General features: G+C 45.1%; 1 protein-coding gene across 1 annotated transcript; it reads right to left on the bottom strand.

Annotated features, from left to right (window-relative positions):
- Positions 1-10,000: 10,000 nt before the first annotated feature.
- On the bottom strand, positions 10,001-10,747 carry LOC121455860 (SUMO-conjugating enzyme UBC9). Its single transcript, XM_041663609.1, has one exon. It carries the CDS (start codon positions 10,723-10,725, stop codon positions 10,249-10,251), a length of 477 nt encoding a protein of 158 aa, XP_041519543.1. The 5' UTR covers positions 10,726-10,747; the 3' UTR covers positions 10,001-10,248.
- Between the last annotated feature and the right edge of the window lie 321 nt (positions 10,748-11,068).

Raw genomic sequence — 11,068 nt, 5'->3', positions numbered from 1 at the left:
TGGTTTATGCTGTTTAAATATCTTAAGGGCTCACTGGTCCTAGCACCCCCATGTTGTAGAAAAGTTGTTTCTGTGTTCTGTTACTTTAAAAATCTAAAAATACAAAAGAATACAATCTCTCTCTCTCTCTCTCTCTCTCTCTCTCTCTCTCTCTCTCGTGTGTGTGTGTGTGTGTGTGTAAGTGCATGCTCTCACATACATTGCTTTGATTGGTTAAAACTTTAAGTTGAAGACAGGGGGTTTCATGTCTAATACATTTCCCCCCCATAGGCCTGGGGTTTCACTGAAGTAAGCTTTATTGCCAGTGATCATAAAGGGGATCCGTGTTCGTCACATAAAATGTCAATGGAGGGAATTTCCCAAGTCTGTCTTTATATCACATGAACATTGCTGCATCTCACCTCCATTGACGTCTGTTTCTACATAGTGCTTTTTCTGTTTTGAAGGACATAGTCTCTCTGTGACCAGGCTGACCTTGACCCGGATCTTCCTGCCCTGTCCTCCTCAGTGTCAGGATGTGTGTCACACCTGGCTTCCTTTTTTATATACTTCAACAACATTGGCTTCTTAGAACTCATATTGTTTCAGAGCATGCTTTGACTTCTTAGTATATTAGGAACATTTTTTATGTTGTTTAATTTTTCCTAACCGATGATCTTCAGTGGCTGCTTAGCCCTTACTATGGCCATATCTAAATAGTTCCCTCTTTAAGATGTTTCTATAAGGATATTTATGCACATTCGTGTATATTTTTGTAGGATAACTACAAATGGGATTATGGGGTCTAATGAGAATTACAAGACCAAAATGTATGAACACTTGAAGGTCTTTAAGGGTTACAGTTGCCCTCTTAACCTGCATCAGTTCATATCATAGCTCCTGTTAGTCATTAAATCCTTGTGAACTTGGGCTATTGAATTGATATAAAATCAGCATACTGTATTAAATATCATTGTGGCATTTGAATGTATCCTTCCCTCCCACTCCCCCATCCTTAAACCTCCCCCAGCCCTTCATCCCTCAGCCTCCTTTACTCTTTCATGTTCCATGTGTCCTTTTCTACTGAATTTTTTTATCTGCCCTAATTTAACATGCAGAAAGTGTTTTGTGATAACTGGCAGGGGGGCTGACTTGAAATAAAAGAAACAGATTTGACCAACATTTTCTAGGGAAGTGGAGGAAGCTATCTAACTCACTTTCCTCCTGCCTGACAGTTGATGGTTTTTGTTTTTGTTTTTTAATGCCAAAGCATGGATGTTGTGAATATCTTTACAGGCTGGAAAAGTTAACAAATAAATACTGTTTATTTGTGCAGAAAGTGGGAAATCGAAGGAAGTTAAGCTATAGTAGAGGCCCCAGCAAGGCCAAGATCATGCATATTCATCTCTTGCCCCGAAGGAAAATGGAAACCCAAAGAGTTGGTTGAGATCTGATTTCTTGAACACAAGAATAAGACACTTCAGAGAAACCAAGGTTGCCAATGGGGAGTCATTGAAAAATAAATAAATAAGGACATTGTGGGAAGAGTTACGTAGGAGAAGTAACCAAGGAAGAGGAGGCAGTTGACATACTCCAGTTGATACAGATCATAGTGCTTACAAATAAACCCACCAACAGAGAAGGTGACTAGGAATCCATTTCTGGCTTTAATGTTCTGCTGCCACCATCTTGGAATTCTTAATAATATTATAAGAGAAGTCCACAGGACCATGGAACCTTCAATCAAGTTGAAGAGATGGCATAATACATAAATCCTTGCCTGCCTCTTCATGTGCTACATTTCCAGTACCTAGATTCCATCAGATCGTGACAAATAGGAATTCAGAAGGACTTAAACCATGTATACAGTAAGTGTATGAAGCCTACGCCCAGATAAGAGGAACTACTGTCATGGTTTATATAGGTGTTTTATAAAAGTCCATATAGATCAAGAAGCTTGATCCCCAAAGTGTAGTGTTAGGGGATGCTGTGGACTTTTAAGAGGGGAAACCTAAGGGGGAAGTCGTTAGGTCACTGGGGCCTAGTGCTTCCCTCCCCTCTCCTCTTTCTCCTTCTTTTTCTAGAGGCCTCCTACATTCTAGGTAGGCACTTTATAGCTGACCTATATACCCCTCAACTCAGACCTTTCTCGTGGTAACTTGAGAGCCTGAGGCGTCTCCCTGTAGTAGCACAGACAGACTAGTGCAGGTGGTTAACCCTCGGAAGCCGTGCTCCCTGACCAAACCTGACCTTGCTTTAATGGCAGGAAGAAAGCTATGGCATTTTAAGAAGTACAAACAAGCAGGAATACCAATCGTGTTCTTTCTTCCTCGCATTATTTCCCTCTACAAGCTAACCACCAGGAATAGTTACCTAGGAGAGGGAAGGCAAGATCAATTGATAATTCCACTTTAATATTTTTCCTAGTTCTTTCTTACTCCTCAAAAGCCAGAAGTCAAATATTGATAGATAGCATGTATCAAGAAATGAAATAAGAACAGGTAAATTTGGGGTCAAATACAAATCTAACTATGCACGACAAATCACACACTGTGATTTTAGTGACCTTGTATACAAGTTACAAGTAGCATTTAAGTTGACTTTGAACAATAAAGGTGCATGCTAAACTTTATATTAACATTTTTATTTCATTTTCACTTAGAGTGAGATCATGTAGCAAATAGAAAACATTACTATCAGGCCAAATCAAAACTTTGGAAAATAAACCAATGCTGGCGATATATGCCTGTAATTTCAAGATTTGAGAGTCTGAGTTGGGATGACCATGAGTTTAAGGCTAGTCTGGGCTAAATAGTGAGGTCCTCTTTGAAAAAAAAAATTAAAGAAAATAAAAACTTTATAGCAACATCTTCCTTGTCAGTCTGTTTTATGAGCAAGGGTTTTATTATATGGCCCAGGCTGGCAGGGCCCTGGCTATGGTTTCCCAATCTAATTGCCAACCATCTCTTGCCTTAGCTCCCAAGCACTGGGATTACAGGCATTGCCACTACACCCCAATATGTGTGTTCTTCCCTCCTGCTGTTTGAACTAGGGGCTCCACCCTTTCAGTTTTGCACTGAGCCCTGCAAGTGACGCAGGTCAGTCCTGTGTTCACTCTCTAGATAACCGTGGCAATAAAATAAGCGGCTATGATTCCAGCCTTAATACCTGCTGATCTGAGGTAATATCTCACCTTCTCCAAGCTCTCTTTCCTCGTGGGTAAAATGGGCATCTTAACAATTCATTTGAAACAACCATAGGATCTTTATGTGTCTGGAGTGAAAAACTCTTATGAATGACACTTAGGGGGCTGGAGAGATGGCTCAGTGGTTAAGAGCATTGCCTGCTCTTTCAAAGGTCCTGAGTTCAATTCCCGGCAACCACATGGTGGCTCACAACCATCTGTAATGAGGTGTGGTGCCCTCTTCTGGCCTGCAGACATACACACAGACAGAATATTGTATACATAATAAATTTAAAAAAAAAGAATGACACTTAGCACTGTGGCAGCCACATAACAGGTTTAATGAATGCTGGCACTTGCCACCTCTGAGGAGCATTAGCTCTTACAAGGTACACTGCAGTCCCGGTTTTCTCACTCCGACATTGGGATACTGGAGCAGCCTCATTGTGTGAACTTTGCTCTGCCCGCCACCAAGGCTCCCTCCCTTTGCCTAACAGGGAAGACTGCAGTCAGGCCAGGCCCTTGTGCGAGGTTGGTATTACGTCACTGTTCTCTAAGATGATAATCTATCCCTGACCCCCTGACTATGGCCACCATGTCCTAGAACATGCAGGACAAGTCCAAAACAGAGCACAAAGAGGCAGCAATTCACTTGACTTCCTAACAGAGGGCAACATCCTTGGCAGTCGAAGCCTGGCCTCAAGGTGATCTTTGAAACTTCAGGTGAATGAAAAATGGAAGTTCTTTCTGAAGTTTTTTTTTTTTCTTTCTACTCTTGGATCAGAAAGAAACCTACTATAGAACACAACATGGAAATCATATTTCCTTTTTCCATGCACAGGACAAAATTGCACTGGTTTTGACCTCTGCCCACAACATTGAAACAGCAGAACTCGGCCAACCTCTGTCGGGGCTCTTGAGAGTGTGGCTTAAGGATGATTGCCATAAAATCAACTTGAGTAAGGTTTACCGGTGCAAAGTCCTGGGCGGTTAGGGATCTGCGTCTCACTGGTGAACCTAGGCAAGTCTGAGCGCCACAGCTCTTAAGTGATTGTGTGAAATAGGAGGGAAGAGTGTGAGCGACTGTGAAGAAATACAGAGATGTGGTTCATGAGGCGTGGTTAAACCCAACTACGACAGTCACGTGCTTCCTGATTTGGTAAGCATGGTCCCAGGTCTGGAGTCCACAGACCCCTGAAGTTTGGGGGCTCTGAGTGCTACACTGTATCATCTGTAGAAACTTAAAGGGGTCTTCTGCAGGAGGAATGAGCCCCTGAATTTGAGAAGGAAAGGAGTCATGCTGAAGACACTAAAGAAAGCCTAGCAAACCTAGGAAGTCCAGGTGTGGGAATTAAACAGGTATCAAACAGTGTCACACCTACCTGGTGTGGTACACAGGCAGGACAAAAGGCAGGACAGTTTTTTGGAAACCAGTTTCTGACTCTTCCTCTTCCTCAGGTATCTTTCGCTAAAGCTGGTCTGCGGGTCGTGAGACAGCATCCTGCTGCTTCACCCCCCTGCTTCAATCTTTTCCCACTTTAGAAAAACCAGTCTTTCATGCCCTCCCACAACCTGAGCGCTGAAGCAATGGCAATGCTGTCGAAGGAAGGGCAACTGGCGTGAAGATCCACTCCCCCGAAGAAATGAGTGCTGTACCCGAACACCCTTCACTCCCCAACTCGGTTCCCAACCACTCGCATTTGCGCTTGTCCTGACTGAAAGAACCAAGTCATCCATCCAGGTATCGTCACACAAGAGCACAGAACAAGGGATCCGATCCATTAGCATGGTCTCATGTCCTTACTTCCCTGCAATTGGAAATCTTGCGATCCTTTGAAGGAGGTGCGGGCGACTCCCGCTCCGATACAGTATCTACAGTACGCCTGGAAAAGCCATCAAAAGCCTGAAAGGTACTAGGGCTGTTTACCCCACATTCCTAGCTATCTGTTGCCCAATTAACATGATTAGCAGCTGAGAAAATATTGCCCTCCCCCGTCAGAGATGAAGCGACTCCCCCCACACCCCGAACTGGGAAACAAAGGGAGAGAGGCAATCGTGTTTATGAAGTTATTGCAAACAAATGCACTTCAAAAGGAACTGCGGTGACAGATTCCGCTTCACAGTGTTGGTCCTCCTCCCCACCATGACAGGCAGCCTCTGGGGACCCTTCCTCCACTTCTGCCAGGGTTTTCAGTCCTGGTCCTCAGCTGTAAGATGGAATGCAAGGTGCAGAAATATCCTAGCCTAGAGCCTAGACCACCAGCAGGGTCCAGCTAGTTGGTACCTGTTGAACACTGGAAAACGGTCCCTGGCCCTGTCTTAGGTGTGTAAGGCACATTTGATGGCAAAGATTTAGTACCAAAAAAAAAAAAAAAAAAAAAAAAAAAAAAAAAAAAGAAGAAGAAGAAAAGAAAGAAAGAGAAGAAAAAAGATGACTTTTTTTGAATTGATAAAACTTGCTGAGATGATATCTTGAATGTATTGGCTTCAAATACTTCATCAAAATGCATGTCACCTGTTTCTTTTTACTTAAAAAACTCCTATAGAACATTTAAAATGATGTGTGCCTCCCACTTGTGGCTGCTGTTATATTCCATTAGGCGGTCTGTCAGTCTAGACTGTGGGTTGAGCAGGCCTGGGGCAAAAGTCGGTGAGCATGTAGAAGCCTAGTTCTCGGTGGTAAAGGGAGTTGGAGGGATTTTAGGCTGGCAGTGACCCCTCTTGCTGAAAAGAGGTATGTCTGTGACAAAGGCAGCATGTGGAGACCAGGCTGACAGGCTGCAAACCTGCCTTCCTTCTGGTTCTAATACTTAACCTCAAAGGAACTTTAATATTTAAACCAAATGGCATGTGAGATTTCAGTAGGCTGATGTATTGCTCTCTGCTCAGCCATTTGAGAAATCCTACCGAGGCCTCCGCACAGCTGAACTCCAGTTGCTGCCACATCCCCGATGGAAGTCTGGCGCAGCACTAATGAGCTGATGAAATTTTTTTCTCACTTGTTTGATATTAAATAGGAAAGCCTTTCGAATTAAACGTTTACAGATAGTGTGAAAATTGGAAGTGTGGGTTTCAGCTGAGCCAAGTACAACAGACCTGAAGGGTGCAGATGCCTGCTGCTGGGGAGATGGTGCCGTGGGCTCCCCTGCCCTGCAAAGGGAAGCGGAGCATTGCTGACGTCCTCCTTCCAGTCATAGATCGTCCAGGCGCTGTGGTGGGCTCGCTCTGCTGAGGGTCAGGTCTGTCCTGAACACCTTGGTTTAACACAATGGGAACTCACTAGTTTAAGCCAAGAACGTGGTGCTTTCCCATTCTGAGATTGGATTCCTTTGTTCTGTTTAGAAGCCAACGCCAGCCATGGTGTAAGGGTTCTGGATGGGTCCTCAGACAATGGCGGCAAGCGCTGTCTGAGCGCTGAGATAGCTCTTGCTTCATCTTCTGCGCTGTGTGACATAAAAGGCATGATGTTTGGTTTTGTTCTGTGTTGCTGTTGCCGGGGTGGGGGTGGGGTGCCCACACACCATGGTGAACAGTGTAAAGGCCAGAGGATAACTCCGTGGAGTCAGGTCTCTAACACCTTTATGTGGTTTCCCAGAATCAAACTCAGATCTTTCAGGCTTGTGCTGCAAGCTCTTTACCCAATTAGCCATTTCATCACACACAAACCCCGACCACCTGTGTGCTTCCCTTTGTTTTCTTTTCAAGTTGCTCTGGGTTATAGAGAAAGAGGCGGAGACAACTATTAACCCAGGCGGACTGACCTGAACCCGGAACTGAGCCAGGAGGACCATCTCTACAGCATCCAGCAGGAACAGCAAAATGACAAATAAGACTTGTAGTCACTCAGAGGATGGGAGCAACAGTCGGAAGGTACTTGGTTTGAGGTAAGACGGACCACTCTTGATCTCTAGTGATCTTTCAGAGGTCAGTAGGTCCTGGGTCAGGCTGGCGGCCCCGTGCTCTAGAGACGCCAACCTTGCTTCTATTGAGAAGCCATCTTTGAGTGAGATCATTTAAACTGATTGATGTACAAATGGACGTTTGAAATGAAGCCCAGACCTCCAGGAACTCAGCCATGTCTGTCCCCACAGTGTAGCCCTGGGGTACTACACTCCACACACACACACACACACACACACACACACATGCACACACACACACACACACACACACACGCACGCACACACACACGCACGCACGCACACACACACACACACACACACACAGCTGGTTGGTCAAACATATTGATGTAAAAACATATTGAAATATTGAAAGATCAGAAGTTCAGCATCATTTTAGGCTACATAGTGAGTCCAAGGACAGCCTGGGATACACGAAACCCCGTTCTTTAAAAGAAAGAAAATAATCACTCCATGTGTGAGGTAAAGGAAGGATGTTACCTCACTGGCCACCTTGTGTGAACTGCAACCCCCTCCTTGTGTGAGCTGCACCCCCTCCTTGAACCTCTTGCGAAAAGCTGCCTAACCTTCCCCATGGCACCAGGTGGGCCATGGCAAGGTTTCAGGAAAGGAAACAGAGCTGCAAGGAAGCAATTGGGGAACTCAGAGCGGGAGCAAGGGTGTATGCAGGCCCTGCTTACAAAAGCTGAGTGTCACATCCAGCTAGTCCTGCAGGCTCATCTCTTCTGGGAGGCAAGGAATGAATTCTCACCCCTGCCACCGTTACCTCCTTTTATTTCCCATGAGAACAATACTTGAACCTCTGGAGTTCTCAGAGAAGGGAGAGTTTTTAAACTCAGTATTTTAGGGCTGGTGCGATGGTCTGATGGGTAAGGGCACCTACCATAAACATCTGACAACCAGAGTTCAGTCCCAGAACCCATATAGATGTGGAAGAATTGTCCTTTGGCCTCCACACTAATGTCATGGTACAGGTGCTCCTTCCCTACACATACCACACGCGCGCGCATGCACAACCCCCCCCCCACACACACACACCAGCAATGAAATTTTAGAAAGAAATCACATTTTTTATAGAAAGCCACATCTAAGTAGGGATAGTAAGTGTGACACTGGGGGCCAGGTGGTGGTGGCACGTGCCTTTAATTCCACCCCTTGGGAGGCAGAGGTATGTGGATCTCTTTGAGTTCAAGGCCAACCTGGTCTACAAGAGCTAGTTCCAGGACAGGATCCAAAGCTACAGAGAAACCCTGTCTTGAAACAAAAAGTGGCCATTGGAGAAGGAGTTAGTGTGAGAGACTCTTCTCTACTGAGATGCCTTAAGGGAAGAAAGAATCTTCCTACTTCTTCACCTGAACCAGGCAGTCGTAACTTATGCCCAATTACAACATGAGGCATTTGCTTTGATGTGTCTCCTGTACAGCACCTTGCTCAAGACCCTCGAAGCTGCAAATACAAACACACAGGAAACATGAGGATATGTGGCTTCTGATTTGAAGGGCCTGTTAGGAGTTGAGGTGTTGAAACTGGAACCATTGGGACAGTCAGGAAGTTCCTGCCATCTCCCCAGGGCAAGTGTGTGGCCATTAAGACTGCACATGCTTATACTTCCAGGTTTCTGATGAAAGCAAAATAGGCGAGGACCTGAAAGAGAGCCTGAAGCTCCTCTTCTCTTGGGGTGCACACACCTGGCTCTTCTTGGTTTCTCCAGGACCTGTTTCCTTTTTACAGGTATTATTAAACCTGCTGAACCTGTCACGTGTTTCTTTCTTTTTTTTTTTTTTTCTGCTAGCTAGAGTCTCTTCATTGTCTTGCTAACCCTCAAAGTGTTAACTTCCAAACAACCCCCTGGGCTTGATGCACATAGGATAGGGAAAACTGTGTGAGCCTGGTGTCAGCATGTTACGCTGGACACATTCCTTAATGTGTGTCAACTCTGCAGCTCACTCAACTTTTCCAGATGTGGCTGGCTGGGCTGCCGAGCTGGTGACACTGCAGATGGATGGCCATGGCCCCACTGCTGGCGGACGAGCATGGCACCTTTGATGTGACGGGGTGACTCTTCTCATCTCTTAGCCAGAAGGAAAAGCTATTTTCTTCTGCAGAGTTCTCTGCCTTCCCTCCTCCAGGAGACCGGGTAGTCATCAGCGTACAGGAGCTGAGAGCTCAGGTTCTCACTGTGGTGTGTAGCCAGCAATCTCTGGGAGGCAGGATGGATATTAAGGAGGGCTTTCAGAAAGGGATCTCTTAAAAGGCTCTGTCTACACACACACACACACTTATGATTTCTCTATAAAGTTTATCACACACAAGAAATAGTCTCTTCACCAGTTTGTGTCATAAGCACACAAAATAAGTCACCCGTGTCCCTTGCAACCATGCATCTTTTACCATTCCATCCTGTGTGCAGAAGTCTCTCCCTTCTACCACAAAAGAAAGTTAAGATTGAAATTTAAAGAAAAGAAAAATGTCTTTATCTTTCTTCTTTCAAAGAGAAATCATAAAATGGAGGGGGGAAATACATAGAATTTTCTTTTTAGGCAGCATAAGGTGGGCTTAAGACTTTATATATATATATATATATATATATATATATATATATATATATATATATAAACAGTTTATTTACTCTAAACAGCAACACAGACAAAACGCCATATAAACACAAAGGAAGTGGTGCAGAATGGAGACGCTGGCCAACTTTGGATCTGAGGCTCATAAGTAACAGCCCAGGTTTCTGAGGAGGTTGAGAGTGGGGAGGGAGGGACAGTGTGGTTCTGTCATACAGCCAGCTGGAGGCCAGAGCTCTGAACAGTGGGAAGCATGTCTGCATCCGAGCACGAAGAAACTAGCTCCTAGGGGCTTACCAAGTACAAAAGTTTATCATTTTACAGCAGTTGAAATACTGACATCAATATTAAAATAAAAGCAAGTTTTACATAACAATCAAAAATACAAAAGACTGAAGGAAGAGACCCTGTATGAAAAACTGGGGCAATTCAGCGAATTGAGACTGTATATGCCAGTGGCGGAAATGGAAAATGGCGCCCGCTCAACCCTCCCAGGAGACTAGTAACTGTACGCAGCGACTTAGATCTGCAAAAGGTGTAAACAAGTTCTTGCCAAGCCAATCCCTTCCTCGTCATGGAGCCACAGGGCCGCTGCTTATGAGGGGGCAAACTTCTTCGCTTGTGCTCGAACCCTTTTCTCATATTCCACTCTGTTTTGGCAGTAAATTGTGTAGGCCTCTGCTTGAGCTGGGTCTTGGATATTTGGTTCATTAAGAAGTTCTTGTATTCCTAATAAGATCTGTTTGATCGTGATAGCTGGCCTCCAGTCCTTGTCTTCCTCCAGGATGGACAGGCACACTGTGCCAGAAGGATACACGTTTGGGTGAAACAGTGGTGGCTCAAATTTACATTTTGGTGGTGAGGACGGATAGTCATCTTTGAAAAGCATCCGCAGTTTGAACAAGCCTCCTTCCCATGGAGTCCCCTTCTTTCCAGGGATAGCGCACTCCCAATTCATCAGGTTCATCGTGCCATCAGGGTTCTTTGTTGGGACAGCCACAAAGCCAAAAGGGTGGTCCTTCCTCCAGGCTTTCCTTTCCTGGGCAAGTCGGCTGAGGGCAATCCCCGACATATTCAAAGTCCCTGGGCGACCACGGCCCGGACCGTCGCGGCGGCAGAGGCGGCGGTGCTCCTTTGGCTTAAGACTTTTTTGTTTTTAGTTTTGAGGTGTATCATGGACTTAATTGCAAGGAAGCTTCTTGCCTAATCCAAAACCCATGAGATTCACATAGTTACACAAATTAAAACCAAATGACATGTTCAAAACTGCAGGGAAATGAACGTAATGCCCAGGTGGAGAAGGCTGGGAAAGGAGTCTGTACATTTAGTTCAAGCTATTAAAGAGTCTGTGGGCTGCACTGGGGCCCTTGCGTGTGAGAAGTCAAAGTGTTCCTCCCCACGACCCTCCTGTGTGT

This window comes from Microtus oregoni, unplaced genomic scaffold (genome assembly GCF_018167655.1).
Source record: "Microtus oregoni isolate MIOR12 unplaced genomic scaffold, Mior012 000014F_ref0000157, whole genome shotgun sequence".
In the NCBI taxonomy this organism is placed as follows: Eukaryota; Metazoa; Chordata; class Mammalia; order Rodentia; family Cricetidae; genus Microtus; species Microtus oregoni.
This window is presented reverse-complemented; position numbering and strand designations above follow the sequence as displayed.

Coding starts and splice junctions, on each gene's coding strand:
- LOC121455860 (XM_041663609.1), bottom strand. CDS start 10,725: ATGTCGGGGATTGCCCTCAGCCGACTTGCCCAGGAAAGGAAAGCCTGG.